The sequence below is a fragment of the Lutjanus erythropterus genome, chromosome 7 (genome assembly GCF_056507025.1).
Source record: "Lutjanus erythropterus isolate fLutEry1 chromosome 7, fLutEry1.hap2, whole genome shotgun sequence".
In the NCBI taxonomy this organism is placed as follows: domain Eukaryota; kingdom Metazoa; phylum Chordata; class Actinopteri; order Lutjaniformes; family Lutjanidae; genus Lutjanus; species Lutjanus erythropterus.
The window spans coordinates 11318614-11346339 of record NC_139323.1 but is presented as its reverse complement, the minus strand read 5'-3'; the positions used below and the strand labels follow the sequence as shown (position 1 = coordinate 11346339).

The window sequence follows — 27726 nt, the reverse complement described above, 5'->3', positions numbered from 1 at the left end:
CCCCCCAAATATGTAAACACCAAGCACAGGGGCACTGGAGGTCAATCAGAGGTCAGTCTATATAATGATGTTAGACTAAATAGTGAGCAAGACATAATGACTTAGTATCCCAGATTAATGGGATATTTCTCAAATACTTACTAAATAATAATGAGAAATATTCTCATTATTTATCCTCATTATTTATATTATCATTATTATAATGATATAATGATGAGATTTATTTCTTCAAGTGACTGCATTTATCATCAACATTGACTGGACATCCTCATGAAAAAAGGCAAATTTTCCCTTTAAATCTCAACCCCTTTGAACCCCAGGAAACTTTACTCTACTTTCAGGTCCTTCAACAATTCTGCAATATCTATATGTGGGCTGCTGCTGGTTCCAGGCCTTTTGGAGCACAGCGTGCTCTGCAGGCTCTTGGCTGCTACATTCAGAGATGGAAGGATGCGAGCAGCGTCTGATGTCTCGTTTTCTCCGCGGGAGCACAGAAGGACTTCATTGACCTCCCCTTCGATCTTTCTGGAGAAGATGGTGGGGAACACAGCGCCCACACGCTCCAACACACTTTTCCTCAAGACCGAGTCGCGACACACGAGATTCAGTATGAATACACCTGGTCCAATGGCAGGGAGCGATAGAAAGAAAACATGAAGATGAGACACACAATTATGACAAAACAAAGACAAAGACTTCTTAGATGTTGACTGAGACTATTAAACAGTAAGTTGTTAATCAACTCTTTAAATACATATTAACCAATACATACATTTATGACATTATTTTACAGAAAACATGACATATTCCTACAGACGGAGGTAAATAAATAGTTAAAAATACTGTACCTCTGGGGGTTAGCAGGCTGCAGACCTTCTGCAGCATTGAAGTCTCCACAAAGGCAGCAGGAGGACAACTCATACCTACAGTACTGTCTTTATTGTCTACATCAAACATGATGGCATCAAACAAACGACCACCTTCAGAGAAAAAAGAAATAGCTAGAGTCACTTCTTGGTATTGTTAATATATTCACTGGTGTAGCCTTACTTTAAAAGGGATTATTGGTAGTGGTTGGTCATACTGAACAGCATCTACTGTAGGTAATACACTGATTATTGATAACTACCTCATACAACTCCACTTCAAGTAATAAGACCTCTCCCTTGAACTGCCCTCTCTTTGAGTCCTCCTTTACTAACCTTCTTTCTCCAGGGAACAGATGCGTTCAAGGCCGTCGCCAAGGGTGACTGTCAGACGATCATCTGGTTGGAACCCAAACCATTCCTTCGCCACCTCCATCACAACGGGGTCTAGTTCTACAACCTCAACATTAACACTAGGCACAAAGTCCCGTAGAAACTGAGGCAGGCCTCCTCCACCAAGCCCCACCAGCAGCACTGAAACTGGGACATCTGAGAGAGAACATGGGGGGGGTGAAAAAGTCCCGGTGTCAAGCTCAATCACTGTGGCTGTTTAGTCAGTATTTTCTCATCAAAAAGACTTTAGAAACCAGGTGTGAACTGACCTTTGTTCTGTGGCATGCCCACCCCAAGCATGGCGAGGCCAGCCACCATAACTTCATGGTGAGCGCAGCAGAGGAAGCCGCTGTCCACTGACAGAGAGGCTGAGGATGTTGTTGGAGCAGCCGTTGACTTGACCTTCTTTTTGCTTTTCTTCTTGTGACTTGATGCTGTAGCACATAAATTTTAACTCATTTCACCAGTCTGTGTCCACTTTATAATAAATTATTCTAATATTATACTGTATATAAAGCTATAATATTTTGTAATCTTCATTTTTCTTTTTCACTGTTTGCCCTTTTATTGTTTTCTCTGTTTTTCTTTTTTGTTGATATTGCTGATATTTGTTATTTGTTTGTTGGCTTCTTTGTGAAACAGGTGTCTGTTAAACTAATTCAACATGTATGTGCATTGTTGGTACTCCTTGAAGGACTGGTCTGTAGGATTTAGTGCCATCTAGTAATGAGTCATGAGTTGCTTGGTTTGTCTGTTCTGGGCTACTGTGCAAGCATGGTGGTGCAACATTGCAGCTTCCATGGAAGACAACCCGCACCCTCTGTAAATATAAAGGGCTCATTCTAATGTAGCAACAACACAACGATTCTTATTTTCAGATGAATATACAATAATGAAAAATGTATGAATATTATACTCGATTTATGCCAATAATCTTTCTAAACCTTTCACACTGGAAGTTTAATTGGATTATATATTGCTTATAATAAAGAAAAAACACATTACAATGAACAAGGAAAAAGAACTGACCAGTATTTGAAGAGACAAGCCGGCTCTCTGATTGGACGAGGGCAGCATTAGACAGGAAAACGAGCCTCCGATACAGTTCCCCATCTTCTCCTTTGACATTCTCCACACAGTACTCCCCGCTTAGCTCACTCACACCCCTGCTGACCTCCTCTCGCCAACCCAGGTCACCCCCAACTGACAGAAACGGCACCTGAATGGGGAGATACAGCTTAAATGAAAACACCAATAAACAGTTTTAAAACAATTTGTTATTGTACAACAGAGCATTGCTAAAAGGAACACTTTTGTTCATTTACCTGCTGGTTGGCTGGCATACCAGGAGGAGCTAGGTCCATCACCACTGATGAGAGTTCTGACTGGATAGCCTGCATGTCTGTGTACTTCTGATTCCTGTGCATTGCCACAATTACCAGCCGCCGAAAGTTGGCGCTGGCTGCCAGCTGCCTGCGGCCCTCACTACAGCTGTAGAGCCAAGCTGTCTCACTGCCTTGAGGTACTGAGAGGATAAGCAAAAGGAAGAAAAATTAAAGAAGATCAAAATACAACCAATCTGTTGTGCATAAGATGGCAGAATTATTATGAAATATTATGAGACAACTCACCAATAAAAATAGCAAAGTGGTTCGATTTTGGCACCTTAGCACCCAGGGGACAGTCTTGCACTGTGAGAGTGTATCTGGGAAGGCCAGTGTTGGTGTGGCAGAGAGTGAGTGAGAGGTTGGAGCTGGCGTCTGTACCTGTGCGGAGCCGCTTTCTCAAGACAGAATAAGCCTGATGCTCCCTAACAGCCGACAACAACTCTGCTACCTGTGTGAGACGAGTTGGGGCTCCGTCTTCTCCAAGACACATCTCCAGGATAGGCGTGGGCATCGGCTGACGAAACTTGGTGCAGACCAGAACAAAGACGGGCAGTGCAAAGGAATCCTCTTCTTTCCCGCTCTCAGTCTGCAGGCAGTGGAGCCTCACCGCCCATCCCAGCTGAACAAAGTGCTCCACAGCCAACTTGATCACACTCTCCTGAGCCAACGTCACACAGACATACCGACCACCAACACTTAACACGCGGCCCACCTGCAGACACAAGGAAACTACTGTGTGCCAATTCAGGAGAATTATATATTATAACTCATTTATTTCTTACCTCAGTGAGCATATTCCTGGCCAGTGCTCCTTCTTCTTCTGATGCCATTGCATCCAGCGTGCCCTTGTCCAGAGCAGCCTGGTAGCTGGCATCCTCATATGGTGTTTGTGTAGCATCCACCTGCTGGAAGGTCAGGCCCGGCCGGCGCTCAGCATTTCGCTGGTTCATGTGGGTCACCACTGTCTCACTGATGTCAATATTAGTTAGATGTTTGTAGCCAACATCATACATCTGTTCACTCAGCTCAGAGTTACCACAACCAACCACCAGCACCTAAAGGACAGAGGTACAAAATACTGTTGATAAATCAGTTACTGTCATCAGCAGTGGTGGAAAGCAACTCAGCACATTTACTTGAGTAAATGTTGTGGTGTACTTCTAGTCTCTTACAATTCACTGTAAAATATTTGACTTTTCACTCCACTCTACTTTTTGCTGTTAAGTTGTTGGTTACATTGTAAATTAAAACCCATTAAATTTTAATCCATTATATTAAAATTAAAGTCATACAGATGAACATCCTGCTTGACCTGTGTGACCAGCGTGCCTCCTGCTTCTCTGAAATAGTTTCAGAGTGGACCAACCACTGACAAAAAACAGGCATAAGAGTATAGGGTTTAAAAACATATTGTTTTAGTAACTTGATTTTATTGTACTGCAAATTCCCCTGAAAAAAAGAGACCATTAAGATCTACAGCTGTCACTATTTCAATGTACTCTTTTAAATTGCGTGCATCTAAAATATAATACATTTTTGTAAAACATAATACATTTAACAAGGTGTGAATAAACCGAAGTACAATCTGGACTGACAGGTTAACTCATGTATTTTCAGATAAACTGTATCAATCAATAGAGAGTAATCTACAGTTTACTCATGTCTGTATTTACCACAACACAACACATTTAACAGCCCAACTATATAAATAAAACTGGCTTCACCTCCAACATCTACAACAGAAAAATGCTACTTACACATTAATAACGTAGTGCTAGCTACCTAGAAATATAATAAATAGCAATATAATATTCACAGTGGGAGTACTGCTTTTATTGTATTTTATTTGTTGCTATCAATATTTAAAGTACATTTAAGCGAATACGCTGTACTTTTACCTGGGAAAGCTCCTGAATACTTTCCTTTGTAACTGAGTATTTTTCTACTCTAATATTTGTAGCAGTATATTAGCTACACTGATATACATACATATTTGCAGGAAGTGAACGAATACAGTAATATTTTGAATACTGTCAACACAAATTGTATATGCTGTATTGAAATGTGACACTTGCTATAGCCCTTCATACCCTGCTCCACAAGGTATCTCACCTTATGCTGGACTTTGATGTATTTATGCAGGACGCCGCAGAGTTTGTTGTAGTCTCCATACCACTCAAAGGCCTTCTCTCCGCGCTTCTTGAAAAACCTCTCCCAGTACTCTGCGGAGCTGAACTCCTCGGCAGTCCGAGGTAAAAGACTCATTGTCGGCTACAGTAGTCCAAAACGTTTCAGTTTAGGGTGACAGAGTCTGTTTACAGCTTCCTCCCCACATGGCACTTCTAACTTTTCATGCCGGACAACATTCTTGGAAGCACCGCTCGCTGATTGGAGGATCAGAATAAATGCGAGGCCAAATATCGCCCGATGATTCGCTGAGGCTCTCAGAGCGGATTTCATTGGCCGTCCTCAGCCGGAAATGTTCGGTCCGTTACTGTTAGTGCTCCGGGTGTCTTCCATCATGGCTGTGCCAGCGGGGAGGTCTGTGGTATTCGTGACTGCAAACGCCAAAAAACTCGAAGAGGTGAGACTTAAAACATTTCACACCTGAGACAGGTCGTGTGCTTCTGATCGAGCTGTAATATCTGAATCGTTTCAGCCAAGAGATTTGCTCACGTGTTAGTGTTATCCTGTTTGTGTCTGTGCTCGCCAAATATAGCTAATGGTGAAAACAGTGCTAAACATTTGTACTCAAGTAGAAGTAATAGAGAGAAATATTTCTCAACTATAAGTAAAATTGCTGCTGTTCGAAAAAAATCACTTCAGTAAAAGTATTCTTCTCAATAACTACTCAGAGTACTACTTACTTTTTCAATCATGATTTTAAGAGTAGATTAAATGGTGTAATGCATACTTAAGTGAGAGTAAAATTACTGACCTAAGTATGTCTGAGTAGCTATCATGTGTTACTTCCACCCCAGAATATAGACAGTGAGCATGAGCTGCACTTGAGAGGGACAGTAGCCCAAAATCAAAAATATACTCATCTCTCTCCAGAAATCAGGACCCCATTACTCAAGATAATTCACAGACCTTATGGACAGTTTCATATAAGAAGTATTTTCTTTTTATGCTAGAATTCTGACTAGAAACATAATAGTTCCTTCTTGAAACAGCTCACAACATGGCCTGTGGATTATCTTGAGTAACCAGGTAAAGATTTCTGGAAAGAGACACTGGTGTTGAGTTTTTCAAATTCATCCATTTATTTATTTATTTATTGTTTATTGTTTGTTTTGTTTGTTTGTTTTGGCACTTTGAGCACCACAAGCCAAGTGCCATTTACTCCCATTATATTGGAGAGAAGGCAGGCATCTTTATGGCCAATGTCTCCAAAACTCATCAACTCACACCAGTACAATCTAAATGGATAAACTACTACAGGCCAGAGGAAAATATGTATTTGTGATTTTGTGGCAAACTGTCACTTTAATCCAGAACTCATCAGTTTCATCAGTTCAGATTTATGCTTTACTCTCTTTTTGGTCACATCCATTAGGTCATTCAGATACTGGGAGACAAGTTTCCCTACAAAGTGGTGTCAAAAAAGATTGACTGTAAGTATGAAAAAAAAGAGACTACTAGCACAGTAAATATTTTCATGTGATCACTGCTCATCTAACTGCTTCTTTTTCCAGTGCCTGAATACCAAGGAGAGCCAGATGAGATTTCCATTCAGAAGTGTAAGGAGGCTGCACAGCAGGTACAGTAACTATATTGTCATGTAAATGAAAATTGTGCATATACACATCTGTTGAATGATTGAAACTGATGTGTCGTTGGTTGTTTTTCACTCTCAGATTGATGGGCCAGTCATAGTGGAGGACACGTGTCTGTGTTTTAACGCTCTGGGGGGCCTGCCTGGTCCTTACATGTTAGTATGATACGTTTCTCACACCCTTTTATCTGTAATAGAATAGACAGATAGTAATCTAATGAATAGTAATAATTACAACTAAACTTTATTATTTGTAGAAAATGGTTCCTGGATAAACTCAAGCCAGAGGGTAAGTATGATAATAGAAAAAACTTTGTTGAGATATTATAACAGAGGTATTAAGAGCTGCATAGAAAGTGAAGTGAGCTGTGCCACATCTCCAATCTTATTAATTGTTTTGTCGTAGGCTTATACAAACTCCTAGCTGGGTTTGAAGACAAATCAGCATGGGCTCTCTGCACCTTTGCTTTCTCTGCTGGGAAAGATGAACCGGTACAGCTCTTCAGAGGGAAAACAGAGGTTAGAATCTCTGTAAAAAGCCATCAGTGGTTGTACATGTGTGTGTTTTTATTTAATATTCATTCATTTCTCTCTGTACTTTTAGGGACAAATTGTGGAACCCAGGGGACCTAGAGACTTTGGATGGGATCCCTGTTTCCAGCCAGACGGATATGACAAAACGTAATCAAAGGCTGCTTGAATTTCCCTGTTCTTACCACTAGGGGGAGTCAGAGGTGAAGAATAAAAATATATATTTAGGGAAATAAATATAAGAAGTACGTAAATATGTGCAGTTATACTACAATGAACAATAATATATATATATATATATGTATGTATAGAGAGAGAGAGAGAGAGAGAGAGAGAGACAGAAAAAATAAAAACAAGAAATTATGTAAATATATGTTTACAACAATATATACAAGTGTACATAAACAAAAATAATGCTGAAAGGTAGGATTTCAAAATAAGTATGTAAGATGCAAGAATATTATAAATAAGACTATTTGTTGGTTGACATGTACACTATAAATAAACAAATGTAGTATTTATGCCAGTTGAGAATTACAGATTAATTCATATAACAAAATGATGATCCCTTTCACCTTATGCTGTGCATTATTTATCACGTCATGCATATCCATACTGACTATTAACCTCTCCCCTCTCACCTGCAGCTATGCTGAACTACCCAAAGACGTGAAGAATTCTATCTCTCACCGCTATCGGGCGCTTGCTGCTATGGCTGAGTACTTCTGTCAAAACAACGGTACCTCACCTCAGAGCAAGAAGAAGAAACAGGAGGATTAAAGAGTCATTTTAGTTCTGAATCTGGAGCAAAATATATCAGACCTCAAGTTAGTAGATTCCACTTGACAATGTCAGACATTTTTTTATTGTTGTCAGAAAAGTGTGGTATGAGTAACAAGTTTGTGATCAGAATGTCTACTTGTGGAATCTGCAGTGGGAGAGGTGATGCATAATACTGTTTTCTCTTATGTTCAATAAATATTTTGTCAATTTTTAAACAACATTCCCTCTTTCTTTGTCATCCTTAGTTAAGAATTCCCTGTGTCAGTGGTTAGAGCTTTCAGGAATTGAGCATGGTAACAGTATCCTCCAGATGATACGGAAAGACTGCGGAAATTGTTGCAAGACTTGTTTCATTGTTCCACAGTGGATACTCGTACACAACCTTCTCAGTTTTTGCTTCCAAAGACTGACAAAGGTAGACTTGAAGAAGAGCATAAATCACATTTTAAAAAAGAGGACCTCCAGGACCCTGATGAGAGCAGCAGACCACTCTGTGGCCAAAACTGGCTGCTGGAGTTGTTCAGAGAGTGGGACGTGGGAGGAGAGGGTCTCTGGAGGAGGAGGAGGAGGGGGGAGATGTGTGTTCAGTACAAACACAACATTGATAACAGGGGAGTTTGGGTAATAAATGACCCCAGAGCTGGAAGTCTCTGAGCAGGAACTATGCATACACCTGTGACTGATGCCTCCCAGATGTACTGAAATGTCACACATGCACAAATACACGCATCCTCTGAGCTCTCAGACCACAAGACAGTACAAACAACTCATGTCATCAGACCAGTGGTATCACTGCTGACAAGTTATTTTGTGTTTTTAATGAAATATTTTACACATTTAATAGCACCCCTGTTTCATTTGCATAATTTCTTAATTTCTTTATGTATTTATTATATGTTGCTTTTCTTATGAAATACAACAACATTTTTGCATGTTTATGATAATACTGAGCCGGTAAAAGTGACACCTCTTGAGAAGAAAAGGTGCTGTAGGTTGTCAAATGACTGTTTGCTTTAGACGTCTGGTTTGGTTTGGGGACTTGCCAGGAAGTAGCAAGCTGTTGTGAGAAGAGCAGGAAAGCTGCATTTGTCTTCATCAGGGAGACTTCAGTTCACTTGTCAGACAAGTTTTTTTTAACAGAACACAGAAGATGTATGCCAGACCTCAGGTCACTAGAGGTCAAAGACATCGCTATGAAGGCATCCCTCCTTTTCTCCTCCGTGACATAAAGTCAACATGGTTACTGTCAGTGCTGCAGCAGTAAATGGGAGCTGCCTATACAGTATACACTTCTGAGAAATTTAAAGCTTTAATATTGTCAGCCAAGAAAGACAAGAATGACATGTTATTGTTATAAAATATGTGGTGTTGTTTCATTGACTCAGGTCAAACAAAGTCAGGGTGCTGCTATTGTGCGTGTTGGCTCACTGGACAGACTCTGCACTAAACAGAACACACCTGTGTTTATGCTACTATTTCATATCAATGTGGCTGCCATGTGACGTCTGTAACACCTCTAGAGCCACATGCCTCCATTCAAGCGAACCAATAACAGAATAAATACTTGACTTGACTATGACACATATACTTGCTCTTTAGGTAAGACGTGATATGATATTTCTACATTTGTCTCATAAATAATAAAGAATATTTTGCCATTTTTTATCTAAATTTAATCTTTTGCAACATTGTGATTAAATAGTGATTCCCAACCTCACAGAGGCTTATTTTATTATGTACACTCCGATCAATGAGAACTTTTTTTTTTTTTTTTACTGTTTTTAACCTTACTGACTGGGGTAAATGCAAACCCCTTAATAGATGGAACTATTCATTGATTGAGTTTGCATTTGCTATGAGTCCTGATCTGATATATCACACACAGTCATACAGTCATTTTGAAGAAGACAGTCGCAGATGCAGCAGACACATGAGCTCTGTCTATTTTAGTTTTGCATATTTGCAAATTAACTGTAACTTTCCTAAAATAATAATAATTTGCCTTTTTTTCTTCAGTTGATATTATTAAGTAAAGTAAACATGCTTTGATGTTTTAAGTGTCAATATGATTATCAATAATAATGATCATAATCATAATATCTTGTTGATCATGTTCACTAAATTTATCCCCCCAAAATTGTAAAAAGTGCAGTATTTCCCTCTGAAATGTAGTGTGTGTGTGGAAGTATGAAGTCACTAAATTCTTGAGTTTTGAATTAAAATTTGAATAAAATTTACTTTTCTGCTCAGAAAAAACATGCATCAGAAAATGTATTTCTTTTTTTTAAGATGATTTTTTTGGACTTCTGCCTTTATTTTGGACAGGGACAGCTGAAGACAGGACAGCAAAGAGGGCAGAGAGAAGGGGAATTACATGCAGCAAATGTGCCACAGACAGGAATCAAACCAGCGACCGCTGCAGAGGACCAACAGTCCCAGCACACGGGGCGAACGCTCCACCAACTGAGCCATGGGAGCATCCCAGAAAATGTATTTCAAAAGATTTTCTGTGAAGTCATCAAAGTGAGAGAATATATGTAATGAAAAATGGTTAATAATGTAATATTTTAAATTGTGACAATCTAATTTTTAAACACCTAAATTACAAATTACGTTCACAGTTCACTGTGAATAATTATATCATATCATATCATATCATATCATATCATATCATATCATATCATATCATATCATATCATCATAATTATAATCTTCATGTGCACAAGCAACAAGTAGAGTCACTAGACAAAAAGTTTGACACCACTGCAATATATTAACCTAGTAGAAGACAGCCAAATACCTCTGTGTTTGGCTGTCTTCAGGACCTGGAAAAAGCCATAATGCCTCAAAAAATGTCTCCTGGCATGACCTTTAGGGCGGATGCCTACAATGTTCCAAAATACAGGATGCTTTCAGACTTTATTACAAAGAGAACCAATAAGAGCATGTTTATCCACGGTAGTCAGAAAGAGGTTTTGTTGTTGTGGTTAATGAAGGAATGTACTACACAGGGATCACTGGAAAGAAAGGATGCCTGACTTTATGAGATGTTAATCCATCATGATTGCATCAGAGAATGAGGACCGTTTGATGTGGCTTCGGGGAGACAGGCTGTACTTCCTCTCACTTGTTGTGCGAGGCTTACCTGAATTCCCTTGCTGTAATGAGTTTTATTTAAAGGCAGATTCAAGTCAAAACTGTTTTTGTTCAAACATTTTTCTTCATGCAGCTGAGGAAAAATAACTTCTATAATTCACAAAATGACTTTCGACTTCTAAATCTGAGAGGGCTGGTTTTAGCTTCAAAACATCAATGCATGAGGGTCAATTTCCACTCCATAAATTTTGTGTTTCACCAAACTTGCCCTTGAATGAAGCGTTTCCAGGGATTTTCATGCTTCAGGCTAATGAATTATTCCACCATGAGGCCAGTGCATTGAATGATGGAAACAGTTGACCTAATACGTATTCCTGCTGGAACTCATCTTCTCAACTTCCACTGTTTATGACTTGAGTCCCACTGAAGACACTGAAGATTCTATGAATATTAGCTGCCACAGTGGGAGTTATTGTGTGGAATCTGAATTCAACTCTAACCATCTATTTTAATATTTGCCATTACTTATGTGTTTTCATTTCCATCATACTGTAAAAAAAAAGATGTAGTTTAAAGTGGTGGAGCACAATTTGTGTCTTAATAAGTGAATATTTAACGGTCCCATACGGGCAAGCTTGTGCATTAGATTCTGACAAGACTCTAATCTGTGTATAAGCTTAAAAACACACTGAAGGATGGTTGCAGAACTTTGGAGCAAAATAAAGTTAGAAATGAATAATAAGTGGAGATGAAGTGAAGATTTAAGTGGAGAAGGGTGGACAAAGTGGAATGTGGGAAAATGGAGGAGCAGGAAATTTGCATGTCTGTTATTTGTCTTGAATCTCACATTTCTCTCAGGTGCACACTGTCACATAACACAGAAATGTCTAAAAAAAAATCAATGTGATCATATTAACCAGATCTGTGTGAGTCCAAGCCACAGAGTTCCTACACATTTTCCAAAGTCAGATTCAAGCACTTCTCAAGAATTTTCAAGGTGCATTTCTGGCCTTTCTAGCACACCTTTCTATCAGCTGTGGTAAATGTCATACTTCTATACATATATGAAATTATTTCACTTCTTCGTCACATGAAGTCAGATTCATGATAGCTTTTTACAGGGTGACAATTTAAACAAATGTTTCAAAATGTGTCACCTGTCTGGAAGTAGACTTGGCATCCTGGCCAAGCTAATATTTTAGTTCTTTATCAAAGAATAAAACTAGTCAGTCAGGAAGCGATTTATCAAGAAAGTGATGAAATTTCAATTTCAAGTACTTTATCCAAAAATAGAGGCACTTTTCAACCCCTTGAAATCATTACATATACAATGAAATGTTTCAAGGATTCCGAGCACTAATAGGAATGCTGAGACTTATCTTAGAGTGTCTTTAACTAGAAATAAATTTTAATCAGGTGATCAAAGAAAAACAATAAGAATGATAAAATAAACAAACAGTGCAGGATTTTTCCTCCAAAACATTTATTATGACAAATCTTTCTTTACATCATGAGATGTTTGGTTGTAACAGAACATGTATTCTTGTTTGCCATGGCACAGTACAGACCACCACTTGAAGGAATTTCTTCCAATATGTTTGGTTTAGAAGCCAAAGCAAGATGCAGGACAGATCTTTGTGAGGCTCCAGCAGAACACAGCTCTAAAAGACTCAATCTGTGATCAGGTGAAGTCCCACACTGAGAAAGCAGTTGTTCTATCCAAACAGCCCTGGGTTGTGCAGGGTCAAAGTCTGCAACAAGCGCTGGAAGTCTTGCACTGTCCACGGCTCCATGTGTGTTCCTGCTGAAGCAGCGCTGCTGCTGTCAGGGCTGATACTCTGCGGGTCATTGAAGGTGATCAGGATGTCTGTGGAGAACTGAGGCAGTCGGAACAGACCCAGGTGAAGGGTCACTGTATTCCTCGCTTCTTCGTTGAATTTGGACACACACTGTGTCCCAGTCAGCATCCAGACCGAGCTACAGTCTGACAGGGACAGCTGAGATTTGGGCAGGGACTGAACACTGGTCACTTCAAACCCACCTGGCTCTAAAGCTTTGTTACTGCCTGCTATGTCTTCAAAGTGATACCTGGCAGCGTCCTGGTCTGCCACCTGAGCCTGGTACTCCACTAGCTCCACGATCAGGCTCTGGTCGGTGTGAGCGTGGGCAAACACCTCCTGGTTGTCCGGGATCTCCCTCAGCTCGCTGATGTCCGTTGAACTATGAGGCAGGACAGCAGACAGAGCTCCTCCAAACAGAGGATGAGGCTGAGCAGAGCTCCCTCCTCCAGCACTATCCACCTCCATGTGAAGACCGTCTGTGAGCAAAATAACAACACGCAGAGCCTGTTTATAACTACCTACAGTGACATAAACGCCGTCTCTTTAAATACATTTACAATGGAGTTTTAAAAACGTAACGGTATATATATGTAAATAAATGAAGCGTTATGGACAAATTGCTCACCAGCTAATCCAACACTCACTTCCGGCAAAAGTTTACGTTCTTCTTCTTCTCTTAATGTTTAGCCGCGCTAGTCGTATGTCAGTCGCACTGCTGCCACCTGCAGGTGAGGCTCACGAACACCCTAAAACAGGCAGCGGTGGAAGAAATATCTACCTATGCGGACTTTTTGTCTGATGATATTTTGACATGGGCAAAATATTTTGAAAATCTTCTTTCATTCAAAAAAAAAAAAAAAAAAAAGCACAAGAGATTACTCAAGTTAATTAGATTTTTTTCCTTTTATATATTTAGGCATTTATTGTTTGTATTGGATTTTTTTTATTCCTCCCTAATATTTCTTGCCGCTAGGAATTATTGTTATTGAATCTAAAATGCGTGTTTGTTATTCGAAGATAAAGTATAAAGTATTCGTACTTAGAAAAAGTACTTATACAGGTATAACGATATGTAATACTTGACTACTCTTGCAATTTAGTTTACTTTATATACAGTGGAGTAATGTAATTTATAGCAATTGTGTTTTTTTCTTCTTCTTATATTTAATGTGTAAAATCTACAAAGGAGATGTTTCATTTTAATTTAGGTGTATTTCTCCAGAGTAGTATCAAAGGAATATTTATGTCTGTTATTTCCTGTACAAAAAATAAAAATGACAATATTGGCCCACGCTGTCAAACATCTGCAACGGTCCCTCTCCTCTCCTCCTCCAGCTGTTTGTGTTAATTTCCTGGTCAGCTGATTCAGACGGAGAGAAGACAAGCGGGGCGCTAGCATCCATAATGACAATCCTGTGTCATCGTCCGGACAGCATTTGAAATGAAAGTGACAAAACCGTGAAGCCGTTGCGGAACCCCCCTGAAAACACTGGATTAATACCCGAGTCTCTGCGTATTTGTGTCCACCATCATCCAGCATCGGATCTTGAGGGAAACAGCAGGTAGCTAGCTTTGTTAGCATCCTTAGCTTAGCCTAGCCGGGGAGCTAAATTTGCCAGTGAACCGAGCGGCTTGTCCGAGCTAGCTAAATTAGCTAATAGTTACTGAATTGGCGTTTACATCGGTAACCTTTCACTTTAATTACTGTTTCGTCATAATGTGATGATTAAAATGTGGTGGACAACGATAACCTGGCTTACGTTACTTACGTAAATTTAGCGTTAGGCTAGTAAACGCCTTAACTAGCTAAAGGGTCGTGTCTAGAAGGGAACCCTAGATGTGCAAAACTCTCGTGAGATTTCTATGCATTGTTTCCTAATTGCGCACGATATACAATCTGATTGTTTAATAATGTGACAGCGCTGTAGTTAATATATGGGTAAGTTGGCAGGGTAGGTTGAGGGCGAGAAAACAGCTGGTTAGGGCAAAGGAAAAGATCATGGTTTGGATTAAATCGTGAGACACTTCAAGGGTCTGGGTTTGCTTTCCAGGCACGACCCAGCTAAAGTTGGCAGAGGCTGTAATACAAATACTAGTAATTACTAGCTCAAGAGATGTCAGTTTTATTTTCAGTTCTTGCTCATTGAAAGAGTTATTGTTCAGACCTTAAAGCTGTTGCATTAGTAGTAAAAGTACCATAAATAGCTGAACTTGACTCAGTGAACGCACAATTCTTGATCAGACATTGTATTGCATTCTCTTCTTATCTGCTTGAAGCTGCTCTTTTTCTGGATTGCACCTTAAAAATCATCACTTTAACATACCTGTCAACATTGGGATATGAAAATAAGGGACATTTTCTGCTGCCCAGCCTCAGGCATCCCACCACCCCCACCACTGTCCACATACAGTGAGTTCTAAAATCACCACAAGTCAACCACTTTCTTTTAATATCAGTGCAACAAGGATTGAGTTAATTAATTCCTAGATTACATGACTTTGGTTCACTTATACTTGGCCAGTTCATCATGCTGCACATCACTTTTCTCTCCATGTGATACGCTAAAATACATGTGGCATATTTTATAAAAAGAATGACTTTGTCCGATGTTGCGCTTCATTAAATACCGGTAAGCCTCCTCCTGTTTGTAAGAGACTTTATGACAGGTGCATCATTCCCACTTTCATCCATCCTTGCCTCCTCCTCCTCCTCCTCCTCCTCCTTTTTCTTCTTCTTCTCCTCCTTCTTCTTCTTCTTTGTCCTCCACCACTTCTTCTATTGGTAGACGCCATCTTGCAGCTGTGACAGCCACTGTTGTACATACTGCCACCTGCTTTACTGGAGAGGACTGCAGCAAACACATCAAATTGTCCCGGTGGGCTATGCCTGCCTTTTATTTATATATAAATAAATAAATAAAAAAATTATTTAAATGGGAGGACAGTGGAAGAAAAGAGTAAAATACTGGAGAATCTTGTGAAAAATGGGAGGGTTGACAGGTATGCTCTACATAGAATAGTTTTCCTTCTGCAACACTAACATATTAGATTTGGCTTTTCTTGATTTTCTCTTTCTGTTTCTCTTCACGCTGTCCCCGCTTCAGATAGAGCCCTGTCCTCTGCTTCTCTTCTCTTCTGTCTCCTGGAAAGTTCTTCTCCCTCCTGGCCACTGAAAGGCCTTTTTCCAAACGCAGTGCCAGAAAAGGACGCTGCTGAGAAAGCCACAGTGTCCGACTGAACTGGATTCAATGGTATAAGCTGTGTTGTTGGGTTGCGAGAGTTGTGTGTGAGTGAAACTGCTGCGTTCCCCCAGATGGTTGCTGTGGGGCCTGAGGATCACATGGTGTTTAGTTCAGTGTCACAGAGGCACTTTATTGAGGCACCGTTGTGTTTTGTCGCACTGTTTGGAATACGTAACACCCAAACACAGACTCTAGGGGGTATAATTGGAAGAACAGCATGTTTTCCACATCCGACAAAGTAGAGTTTTTCACCCAAAGGCACACAGGCCTATGATGACATTTCCTTTCAAAGCTAGTGACTCAGTGCCTGCTCACACCAGAAACATTACAATGTAAGACATCTGAATAGGATATCTTAAAGGGATAGTAAAAATTTTTTTAAGTGTGGTTGTATGAGGTACTTATCCATAGTAAGTGCATTACTTACAGTAGATGGTGGTCAGTATGCACCAGTTTACACTAGCAGAAGGAGTATCAGTGTAGGAAACTAAACAATGCACTGCTGTGGACAGGGTCAGCAGCAAAATGTATTTTAGCTATCTGAAAAAATCAATAACAGTTTAAGTGTAAGCTATATTTAGTATATTTTCACTGCTGCTTGCTGTCAGACAGCTTTTTCCAATGGGAAACCACTAAACCACTAAACCACTATTAAATCAGCCAAATATCGCTCTCTCCAATGCCACCAGACATCATTGGCAAAATCAGTAATTTGTTATTGTGTGAGTTTGGTGAATCTGAACCAACCATTTAAAAAACAGAAGTCACACAGTGACATAAACAAACTAACAGATCAAAGCAGTGGTAGATCAGCAGCTCCTGTGTTCTGTGAGGTAAAATTGATTATTATTCCGAGGGAGTCTGGTTGCTTTGGATAGATCGGTATTTGGCTTACATAAAAGTAGTTTCCCATCAGAAAAGGCTGTTTGGTGGCAAGGTAAAGCAGTGAAAATATTCTAAATAGAGTGTACACTTAATCTGATACTGATTGTTTGAAGTGGCCCTTTTTAAGTGGCTGAAGTTAAATTTGTTTTGCTGCTGACCCTGTCCACAGCAGTACATTGCTTAGCTTCCCACACCGGTACTCCTGCTGCTTCTCCAAATAGGGTGCACACCAACCACAATCTATTGTAAGTAATACACTGACTCTTAATATGTACCTCTTACAACCCCGCTTCAAAAAAATCCAAACTATCCCTTAAGTCTTTCTTTGTTGTTTACTGAGAAGACATAAAACAGTATTTCACAGACTTAATGGAAGAACCACTTTCATAACATCCTCCAGAGGTAGATATTAGATTGCAGAGAAAAATGAAAGAATTCAGCTCTGTGACTAATAACAAAGTCAGGCTGTTTAACAGGAAGCGTCAGGACCTGAGGCCTCCTCAGATTGCTTGACCATGACCCGTCTCATTAATGCAATCATTGCTGAGCGAGTTTAGATTTAGGGTTTGACTCTGTTCTTACACTCAATGCTGTTCTCCAAATTCTGCTCTCAGGCAGAACCTGGCTGTGGTTATGCCTGCAAGTCAAATCAGTCACTTTCACCTGCCAATATTAGAGGGCATTAATTTAGCAGACGGTCACGTGTAACACATATAAACTGCAGTCAGGACCTTTGCGGCTTGGAGCAGGTGTGTTGAGGATGTTTTCATGGAGCTCTCCTCACTGATTCTAACTAATGATCTTCTTCTCCTTTTGCCCTACAGAGGGAGCCAGATCAGGAGGAGCAGCCTGAGAACAACATGCCCCCCAAGTTTAAACGACACCTCAATGATGACGAGGTCACAGGATCCATTCGCAGTGAGAGGGTGAGACACAGATGAAGGGACTGTGTAATGTGTAACTGTGTAATGACCGCTTTCATTTGATAAATATACACAGACAGACAGTTTAGACGGAAAGGAATCCATTCCACATGGCTCAGATCACACCTTTTGCTAAACAGTCATCAGATTTTTATAAATTTTTGTAAATTAAAAAATTCCATCAGTAGACTCTTGTCCTGGATGAATTGGACCAGAGTGATACAGTCAAAGTAAATACTTTTTTACTTTCCAGTCACATTTCGGCACAAGTTCAGGAAAAGACAAAAACACTCCATTCAAGTACAGTTCACGTATCTTGTGTATCCCTTTTGTAAACCATTGATGTTGTTAAACAGACCTTTTCCCTTTATGTAAGGCAGGATTGTGCCATAGGAAAGGATTTAGATTTAGCAATTGACAGTGAATATGCTGTAATCAGACCAAGGTTGAAAGCTATCATGTGGACACTGTAAAAACAGTTATGCATTGCTTGGTTTCCTTCATGAATCATGTATATAATAGTAAGAGAATGTTGAACATATTGGAACATTTCATTTGGACTGCCCATTGTTTTCATAAACAGATGTTGATATAAGATGCAGATTTTGCTGTAAGAAATCCATTAGATTAATAAACATGGAAAAAACGTTGGGAAAACATAAAAGAAAGTTGACCACAAAGAAGGTGAAGTGAAGAAACTCTAAAAACTCCTTAGGCCAAATATCTGGTTCACATCAAAGTGATCATCCCCTCCCACCCATGTGCACCTTCCCTGTCCTCCTGATTCTTTACTTTCTTCAGTCCTCTGTTTCCTTTCTGTAATCCTGTTTGTTATTGTGTTGAACTGGGATCAAAGCTGAGCTTAAGGGGAGACTCGCATAACAGAATGCTGCCTTCCATCTTCCATGCTTCCTTTTTACTGCCTTGCCTCCTGTCCTCTGATAATAGCTACCAGTTCACCCATATGTCTCCCATATTAGACAGTGGAAAGAAAGAAAGACGTTGTACAGAAGGAGAGTGTTAGTGCCTCCACTTATAAAGTTCTTTATGATCATGTGGTCACCATCCACTCAGCTTTTTTGCAGATGACAGTGTATTTACAAGAAAATAAAATGTCTACAGAGGCACAGAATTGTCAGGCAGCTGTCAACATTACAGGACATTCATGGTTTTTCATTTTCTCAGCTCTTTGTTGTTAGAGGGTGTTGTGCTTGTGAGAGGGTGATTACCATGACTGAAAGATTAGAGATGTAACCTAAAAAATCACTAATCTACCTCTGCATAATGTCATTCATGCTGCTTCTGAACTCATGGAACAATATACTTTATGCATACAATGTCTCCTGCCATCCACACAACTTCTAGAAAACATGGATGCTTTTCTTTATCAGTAGCAGTGAATATATTGCTCCTGACTGCCATCCAATGAGGAACAGATTCTTCCAGTTCCTGTGAGAATTTAATGCAGCTGTCCTCACTAATTCTCTATGAATAGCATTTTACACAGGCTACCCCTATTAAAGCCATCACTTGGTTCAGACATGGTTGTGATCATGGCAGTGTGTTTCTGTAGATAATAAGCCTTGAGATCCCAGAAACCTCTCATTATTTTTTATCAGATTCTCTTCAGGTCCATTTTGGCTTAACAGCAAACTGATTTTCGGAGGAGAAGTCTGGTCTGTGACCTCGGTCAGTACCGATGTTTGGAACAGATTACCATGTAATGTCGGGAATTTACAGATCCAAACTTTAACCTCCCCAACTTCTCTCGAATGCATTGCCACAATCATTTTCAACAAAATCAAAATCTGGATGATAACATCAGTACTTTGCAATCAGGACCACAATAGTCAACAAGAGAGACGAGTCTGCTAGGAGATGGAAGCAGCTGAGCAGCTGATGGTGTTGCAAAGCAACCATGAGATCACATTAAATCATGTGAGATTGTGGTCCCTTGGGCATGTAAATTTTACTAACATCCTCTAGTGTGTGATGTCCCGTTATTTTCAAATCTTGTAGTGTGTGCATGTTTGAGATCAGAGAGAAGAACCGTGAAGATTTTCCTTATGTGACTAATGCAACCAGTTAGGAGACCAGAATCAGTTAGGATTTAAAAACTCCAGTACATGCACAAGAGAATGAGTTTTTATTAAAATTTGACAAGCAAACCAGCACAGTAATGATAGTCTTTTGTTGTTAGTTCTCATAATTGCAGTGTATTCGGCCTTGTCTGCTGTCTTAAGATAGACAGGAAAAGCTTCATGTTCATTCAGTTTCATGTTTCTGTATCAGCAACAGCATGCTGGTACTGGAGCTTGTTCCTGAAAAAATTGGGACATTGTGTTAAACATAAACAAAGCAGAATGTGCATTTAGCATTTTTGACATATGCTCAACTGAAAACAGTAAAAAAGACTATATATTTAATGTAACCTCATTGAATGTCCAGTAAATGTGATTAAACCACAAACCACTCAAGGAACTCTGTTGGTCCCTGGAACCCAGTTTGAAAACTACTGGTACAAAGAATATTACTACAAGGGCTCAGGAACATGTAAAACCATTTGAGTATAAACTCACTGTGCTTGCAAATAATTGCATTGTTTTTATTTACACTTGACGCAGTGTCCAAACATTTTTGGTACAATAAGTGGTAGGATGTAAGTTGGTATCAAGCAACCAGAATTGCCCAAAAAACAGTGGAAATGGGGACTGGAGTGAAAAGCATCTTATAATAGAAAAACTTCTGCCTGCAGTGGTCCCAGCTCCCCTCATGGGATGTTCTCTGAATAGAAGACAGTAGTCAGTCAATATCCAGAACACTCTCTTATCTGATCTCTGACATTCTCCTCTTTTGCAGAGGAACCTACTGGAGGAGGACTCAGACGAGGAGGAAGACTTCTTTTTGTGAGTTTTACGCAGGCAACTTCTATTTAGGCTCCAAGCTCATCGGAACAATAATAATCCCATATATCTAAAGTGCATTTTACACAGCAGAGTTACAGTTCAGCTCAGATAATGAAAGCAGTGATTCTTTTATGAATTGTTTAAACAGAATACACAATATCAACACAACACAATATAAGTTTTTACAGTTTACAAGTCATGCATTAATTTGTGAACTTGGCTTCGTTAATGGTTGTTTTTCAGGAGAGGGCCCACAGGACCCAGGTTTGGACCTCAGAATGACAAAATGAAGCAGTAAGTACTCACACATTCCTCATTACATCCAAAAGCCAGAGGTCAGAAGAGTATTGCCAGCACTTTTAGTTTTGGTGTTGGTGTTATATAACCGTGGTCCGTCATGTTTACCAGAAGCTGCAGGTTGTTAGTAGGTTGTGTAAGAGAGGCCGTTGTGTGTGCAGGTTATTGTGTAACCTTCCCTGGACGTCCCGGTCTCTCTGCAGTCTGTTTCCACATTAACCTCCGGTCAGACCCAGCCGGAGAGCTGAGGAGGGCATTGTTGAGGCAGTCTGGCACCCAGGCTTGTTTCTCCACGCTCTTTTCATACGTGACAGTTTGTCATTGTGAGCACATGAAACCAGATGCCATCATTACTGATTCCAGGAATGCTGCGCGTATATCGCCCAGGTTCTTCAAGACTGCGTCTGAACCTGAACCTCTCAGGTCACATCCTCACAGTGTGTTTATGTATGTTTGTGGCAGCCCATGCATCTTCCTGATGGTGTGTTACATTACCGCCTTCAGTGTACAATCAAGCTTGCGTCCAAAACTGATAATTTCCTGCAGTCCCTTGTCTGTGAATCAGTGTAGTTGTGATGGAAAATGTGATCAGTTGTAAGAGAAAACAAATTCCTTTGTCTTGTATCTCACTTACAAGCTTCCCCACCTCCACTTCCCTTGCCAAATATCCTCTCTCTCACTGGTCCTGCATCCCTCCAAGAGGTATTGCTAAGAATTACTTTGAAATGAGAGTGGCTGAAGGGTAATTTGGACTAGGTATGCCATGATATGACCATCGTGAATAAAGCAAGGATTTGTGCATACTGAACAGGTGCTGACAGGTCACACTGAGCCTGTAACCTTTTGATAGGCTTTTTATTGCCTACCAACTGGACATGAATAGATATACAGAAGATGACTACAATTTTTGTAGAAAAGCTGCTGTGAAATCCCCAAAAAGCCTATGAAATCCAGGACTCCTTTTACCATTCTGATTGATGTCTATTTATGATTCTCTGTCCTCAGGGTGCAGTCGCAGGTTGATGAGGTGATTGATGTAATGCAGGAGAACATCTCCAAGGTAATAGAGAGGGGCGAGCGTCTCGACGACCTGCAGGACAAATCGGGTGAGTTACAGTGTGTGTTTTTGTGTGTGTCCACACATGTACAAAGTTAAGTGAAGTTAACACAAACACTGGTTTGTTTTAATGTTCAGTTTCCGAAGGTAGCTCACAGATGGTTTGCACATGGCTCTGAGGATTGTTGTCCTTATTGTATGTAGGAGAATTTGGGTACTTGCTTATGTTAATTTAAATAAGATAGAATAGATAAAAACTGCCCGCATATGAATGAATGAATGAATGAATGAATCCTGTTTTAGTACATACTGACTGATCAAAAACAAAACATTTTTTTCCGACCAACAGCCTGAAACCAAAGAAAATCATCAAATCTTGATATTTGAGACAGTAGAACCACCAAATGTTTGGCATTTTGCATAAAAAAAACAACTGAAGTAATTTTTTTCAATATTATTTAATGACAATTTTAGTTTAAATAACTAATTTTGACCTGTGCATGTCACTAATGATATTTAATTGAAGGGTTTCTCTAAAAAATATGTGTCTGTGAGTGCCTGCCTCTTTGTATTTAGTTTTTATAAAGAACTGGTCCCTGTCTCAATCAAACAACCAGTCAGGGTTAGCTAGCATGTAACTAGCCAGTTACAGCAACTCTGTACAAACAAGGGTAGTCTGGGGCCGCTTTCAGCCCCGACAAAACATAGCAAGATGTTTGCAAATGCAGAAATCGTGCTGTGTTTAGCACCTTGTTGTGTACACAAGCACTCTGCAACACCTTATTAAGATGCTGGTATTCATATGCACAGTGTTAGCAGATTGAACGCAACCCAGGTTCTACATGTCTTTGTTGTCTCTGAGACATAACACAACTAGCTACGTACAGTAGACGCAGGTTTGCTAGTTAGTCACAAGTGTCGACGACCCTGGCGTTCTGCTTGGAGCCCAACAAAATGCATGTGTATTTTTGGTGTGTCATTTGGTGGGAGAGTTTATGCGGAGAGATACATGACAGCTGAAAGAGAGGCAGAAACGTGTTTGCTGCAGCTCTAATTGACTTGCAGAAAAATTGTAATGTTTTCTTCTGTAGGACCGGAGGTGTGTGTGGGCAGTAGCACAGGGTGTTTGCATGTAAATAAGCTCGGAAGAAGAAAAGCTGCTAATGACATGTCCAGGTTTAGTGTTTTACCAGGTGTGGATTTTTTTGACAAGTCTCACACTCACATTCACACACACTGTTTCTCTTTGACTCGGTGTGTATCAAACAGGTGTGTGACACATGTTTAGCTCACTCTGTTCCACAGCTTCACACACATGCAAGGCTTACACAGGCCTTTTTCTTCTTCTCTTTCATGGATGAAGAGATGAGCCTGATGCGCTCGTGTCTCTTGCCTTGTCTATTAGGCTTCATCACGATGTCCACACAGATGTTGTATAACTGCTTCTCTCTGTCATGTCCACCAGCCAACCAAGACAATGACGCACATCTGGAACACATTTGTGTTTGCACGAGGCTTTGGGTACCTGTGAGTTTGCTGTATTTCTATGGCTGGTTGTGTGTCCCTACAGTACATATCGTGCTTACTGGGGTGTCTTTATGCGAGCTATATAATGTGATTGACAATTGGAGGTTGCGGTCTGACCCGTGTGCAGATAACCTGTTGTTAAATTCCTCAAGATTAACAAGCATCTTCTCAGAAGCTGCATCCGAGTGCTTCCTTTGTAGTAGCGACAGGTCGTTAACTGGCACGTTGACGTAGTAACAGCAGACACATGACAGACACAAAGACTCTGAAGAGGGATGGGGGCTTGGACAAACACAGCCCCGCACGCTAGGGAGCTGTAACCTTCCTGTTAGCTTGCATAAACATCAAGTTAACAACAGTATCCAAGAAACAGAGCGACAGAGAGCAGTGTGGGCGAGCATTTTGGAGAGGAATATCACGACAAGGACAGAAGGGAGAAAGTTTGAGCAAATGTTTATGATTTTGGCAATTTGTTGTTCAACATTTCATGCCAATATTTAAAAAAAAAACTGCAGGATGATCTCACCAGCAGAGGTTAGGCTTACATAACTGTAACACCTTATAACTGCACATGCACAACACAGAGCCAAGCGGTTTGAGTCACATTATCCGACATCAAAATCAAAACAATAGCCTGCTTATTGTTTTACTTTGTCTCTCTTCTCCACTTTGTTCTTCTCCTCACGTGTCCCCGTCTGTGCTGCGGTCATGTGACTCTCCAGAGAGCCTATCAGACAACGCGTCTGCCTTCAGTAGCCGAGCCAAACAGCTGCACAGGAGGATGTGGTGGAGAGACATGAAGGTGTGCTGTCTGTCTGTCTGTCTGTCTGTCTGTCTGTCTGTCTGTCTGTCTTATGTGTTTGTATTCAAGTGTGTGACACCTTCAGCATTTCTTTATTTGTTTGCATAGAAGCTGGAGTCAGAGGCATCCAGGGTTATGAGTGGAATGTGTTAAATGTGTGTTTCTTCTTCCACAGATGAAGATAATTATTGCCTTGGTAGTTGTTGCTCTCCTGCTCATTATCATCAGTGAGTATCTGACACACTCGCCCAGTTTAAATTTACACATGCAGAACTTGTTAAGTATTCAAATTAAAAGGGGTTTTATTGGCATTGGAAACGGGAGCTTGTTGCACAAAATACCCTTAAGTCTTCCTGAAAATATTCACTAGATATTTCAGGTTTTCTCCTTTACTTAGTCTTATACTTAAGGAACCACTTAAAGTTAGTTAAACCGTTGCACAAAAGACCTTCACAAACCAAAGTAAGGGGGGAAAAACCTTAAGGTACCTCTGACTTTCTTAACCGCCACATGGCTGAATTTGGGGAGATAAATGAACTATGCATAGTATAAACTCTATTAATTTTTTTATAGCACAATAGGTGACAGTCTAAATGAGAAGACTAGTTATATTATTAAGCTTGCATCATGCCAGCTAGCTATGCTAAAGTGTAGCTAAAGTTGCCATCACAATTTAGTTCATAAACAAGATGCTGATGTCATCTTTATTATGAATGACTTCTATACAGAGACTTCTTTCAGCTAGCTAGCTAGTTTTTTTAGCTAGTTTAACCATAACGTTTACTTTCACTTCAACGTTTCTTTCTTTTTAAACATTTCTGTGGATATTTCCTGTAATTTTGTCTTTTTTTGGTCCAAAAGTTATTGTAATTCTTTGCATTTCTTGGATGAAGGTGATAACAGCTATCACACATGTCAATGCAAGCAAGCAAGCAAATGGTCTCCATGGAAACAGAATTTTACCAGCTGTAAAACCTTTAAAAAAACATAAATAAATAAATTCTGTGGGGGTGTTTTGTGCAACCGGCCCCTGGTTGTTTACACTGTCAAAGCAAGTGTGAAATAAAAACAAAAGAAAAAAATGTACATAAATAGAGGAATTGTGTTTTTGCTAGCAATATATAGTATTATATATACAGAGATAAATACTTTAAGGAGAAATATGTAATGTATTTACTGAATTAAATCATAAAATGACCATGACATGTCATCACAGATTAATGAAACATGCTAAGTTGAAATACTGGCTTCTCCAACAATAACACTACAAACCAGCATATTCTCCTTTGAAATTTCTCTTCCAGTGAGGAACATCAGTCTGTTTTTGTCTTTTATGCAGTTTTGCTTCAACCATAGATCATATACAGTATTAAATAGATTCAGTTTGTTTAATATACCATCTATGGCTCCAACTCACTATTTGGGCTGCAGTGCTCATTTTTGAAAGCTAGGGTCTTACATATTGCTCCTTTAAAATAAGATAGAAAAGAGGAAATAATGTAGACTTGTGGTTTAAAAAATCGAAAAATACAGCAAGAATTATATTAACACCGGAACAGTCAAATAAAAAGGAACAATAACCTTGAATATTTTTATTCTCTTTCAGTTCCAGTGATCCTGCGATATCGCTAGTGTCCAACAAGGAGGATGAGGGAGAACCCTCCTCTTCCTCTTCTTCCCCTCTCTCTCTCTCTCTCTCTCTCTCTCTCTCTCTCTCTCTCTCTCTCTCTCTCTCCCTCTCTTTCTCTTCTCTGCACACAGTCCTCCACTCCCGCTAGGGGGCACCAGCCATCCTCCCACACCCTCCCCAGTGTCAGCCTGTGTACCCTCAAAGGATCTGGCCTCAAGTTGCCCTTAGTACCGATCTTATCGTTGGTATTTCCACTGAAATCTACTGTGAGATCAGTACTAAGGCTCAGTTTGATCCCTCGGATTCAGAAGAGGGACGCAGGCGAGTTGGGGAGATGTTTTAATGGAGTTCGGGAGAACACACTGACTCTCACTCCTCCAGTCAATGTGAAGGAGTGCTCCATTCCATGATACAGATCACGTGTAGGGCCCAGTCTTTGCCTTGACATAAGGGCAACTCCAGGTTATTACATCATATAGATAGATACTGTAAAGGCAGGGAGCCCATGCCAACTATGGTCTAAATGTGCTGCAGCAGCCTCATATAAAGAGGCTCTAACATTTAGCAAATGAACCTCAGATGTCTACCCATGATTCCTTGTGTCTTCTCACCGCCTGAGGGTGTTTATAGGGAACATTTTCATTTTCAACACGAGGCGAGGGAACATCTGAGGTTCATCTGAGTAGTCAAAGGTCGCTTCTTTTAATCATCTGACAGAAAAGTGATTTCACTTATCAGGTATGTTTCCTCATCAGTGCAGACAATTGGAAAGGAAAGGAATGTCGTCTGTTCAGATAACATCCTGCTTATTCTAGTCCATAAATCACTGCTTTTCCACTTTCGTCTGCCTCTCGATAGCTCGTCATACCGTACAGCAGGACCGTGTCAAACCAAAACATCGAGGTTATGAATGTCTCCTCGCCACTCTGGACTCCAAACCTCTCACCTTCCACTTCTTGAGTTGTGCTGAGCTCTGGGCCAGTTTGGTCACGGCTATCCTACTTTCCTGCTAGTGGCATTAAACTGTCTCTCATTCTGCAGATGGGTCTGTTTGGTTTTAATTCTGCTTTTTTTTGTCTGCTTTTCTCACAGTTTTTAAGTTCTTATTTCTGCTGGTCCCTCAATGTGATGCTTGAATGAATGCTGGTATTTCCACTGACGGGACAGTTTATCTCTGTACTGTTACGTTCAAGGATGGATGATTTAAGTGAAATTTAAGAAATTAGGTGTTTGGATTAACTGTATAATAAATGCAGTTCTACATTGTCATTTTATTATTTTTAATGTAACTTATTTTAGCTGTAAATATTGATTCTGTAATGATGTATAATACTCTGGCATTGCATTGGAAGACTGTGATATATTGATCCGTTTTGCTCTAAAATAAAGTGATTTTAAAGGGCACTTGTCTGGTTTAATCTGGTTTGAACTGATTGAACATCTTCCTGAGAAGAGGAAATTAAAAATAAGTGTAAGGATGGAGAGCAATCTGAGGGAAATGAGAGAAAAGGTTGAATGGTTTGAAGGAAAGAAAAATGAGTGGAGTGTAGGTAAGAGGGGAAAACTAATTTTCATGCCATCCCTCCACTCTCCATTTAGGATATCCAGTGAAGTCCTGAGTTTTCTTTTATCTCCTCTCATTACCAGACTTTTTTTTTTATTGGTCTGTGGCTTTACTGGCAGCACGGAGTCCCAAGATGGCACTAAAGTTGGACGGACTGGAGTTCATGAAGTGTTATTGTTCTGGCAGACACACTGCTTACGTCCTCTCAGGACAGTAG

At 40.0% G+C, this 27726-nt stretch overlaps 4 protein-coding genes across 5 annotated transcripts; 2 read left to right on the top strand and 2 right to left on the bottom strand.

Annotated features, from left to right (window-relative positions):
• Positions 1-3: 3 nt before the first annotated feature.
• mettl13 (methyltransferase 13, eEF1A lysine and N-terminal methyltransferase) lies at positions 4-5000 on the bottom strand. Its single transcript, XM_084722687.1, has 9 exons — positions 4760-5000; positions 3430-3702; positions 2891-3359; positions 2585-2784; positions 2289-2478; positions 1529-1693; positions 1203-1415; positions 849-980; positions 4-619 (listed from the first exon to the last, which is right to left on the bottom strand). Exons 1-9 carry the CDS (start codon positions 4910-4912, stop codon positions 327-329), a joined length of 2088 nt encoding a protein of 695 aa, XP_084578813.1. The 5' UTR covers positions 4913-5000; the 3' UTR covers positions 4-326.
• A 113-nt stretch (positions 5001-5113) lies between these two features.
• Positions 5114-7959, top strand: itpa (inosine triphosphatase (nucleoside triphosphate pyrophosphatase)). Its single transcript, XM_084722157.1, has 8 exons — positions 5114-5231; positions 6207-6264; positions 6346-6410; positions 6508-6581; positions 6683-6714; positions 6832-6944; positions 7030-7106; positions 7604-7959. The coding sequence occupies exons 1-8, from the start codon at positions 5127-5129 to the stop codon at positions 7734-7736; spliced, it is 657 nt and encodes a 218-aa protein (XP_084578283.1). The 5' UTR covers positions 5114-5126; the 3' UTR covers positions 7737-7959.
• A 4342-nt stretch (positions 7960-12301) lies between these two features.
• Positions 12302-13454, bottom strand: rangrf (RAN guanine nucleotide release factor). The gene is made up of 2 exons (XM_084722156.1): positions 13302-13454; positions 12302-13152 (listed from the first exon to the last, which is right to left on the bottom strand). Exon 2 carries the CDS (start codon positions 13139-13141, stop codon positions 12551-12553), a length of 591 nt encoding a protein of 196 aa, XP_084578282.1. The 5' UTR covers positions 13142-13152; positions 13302-13454; the 3' UTR covers positions 12302-12550.
• Positions 13455-13997: 543 nt separating this feature from the next.
• On the top strand, positions 13998-27349 carry vamp4 (vesicle-associated membrane protein 4). Of its 2 annotated transcripts, XM_084722684.1 has the most exons (9): positions 13998-14238; positions 15781-15927; positions 17628-17729; positions 20586-20632; positions 20876-20926; positions 21935-22035; positions 24236-24315; positions 24491-24542; positions 25922-27349. In XM_084722684.1, the coding sequence occupies exons 2-9, from the start codon at positions 15925-15927 to the stop codon at positions 25945-25947; spliced, it is 462 nt and encodes a 153-aa protein (XP_084578810.1). In that variant the 5' UTR covers positions 13998-14238; positions 15781-15924; the 3' UTR covers positions 25948-27349. The 2 variants fall into 2 exon arrangements, with proteins under 2 accessions (XP_084578810.1, XP_084578811.1); XM_084722685.1 differs by lacking the exon at positions 15781-15927 and having other exon boundaries at positions 14001-14238.
• The last annotated feature ends 377 nt before the right edge of the window (positions 27350-27726 follow it).

Bases quoted from the DNA above. Each gene is read 5' to 3' on its own strand.
- mettl13 (XM_084722687.1), bottom strand. From the start codon at position 4,912: ATGAGTCTTTTACCTCGGACTGCCGAGGAGTTCAGCTCCGCAGAGTAC. The intron at 2,785-2,890 runs GTGAGTTGTCTC...TTATCCTCTCAG, and splicing joins CCACTTTGCTATTTTTATTG to TACCTCAAGGCAGTGAGACA. The intron at 981-1,202 runs GTTAGTAAAGGA...TTTTCTCTGAAG, and splicing joins CTGTTCCCTGGAGAAAGAAG to GTGGTCGTTTGTTTGATGCC.
- itpa (XM_084722157.1), top strand. From the start codon at position 5,127: ATGTTCGGTCCGTTACTGTTAGTGCTCCGGGTGTCTTCCATCATGGCT. The intron at 6,715-6,831 runs GTAAGTATGATA...GTTTTGTCGTAG, and splicing joins GGATAAACTCAAGCCAGAGG to GCTTATACAAACTCCTAGCT. The intron at 6,945-7,029 runs GTTAGAATCTCT...CTGTACTTTTAG, and splicing joins TCTTCAGAGGGAAAACAGAG to GGACAAATTGTGGAACCCAG.
- rangrf (XM_084722156.1), bottom strand. From the start codon at position 13,141: ATGGAGGTGGATAGTGCTGGAGGAGGGAGCTCTGCTCAGCCTCATCCT.
- vamp4 (XM_084722684.1), top strand. The intron at 20,927-21,934 runs GTAAGTACTCAC...CTCTGTCCTCAG, and splicing joins CAGAATGACAAAATGAAGCA to GGTGCAGTCGCAGGTTGATG. The intron at 24,543-25,921 runs GTGAGTATCTGA...ATTCTCTTTCAG, and splicing joins TCTCCTGCTCATTATCATCA to TTCCAGTGATCCTGCGATAT.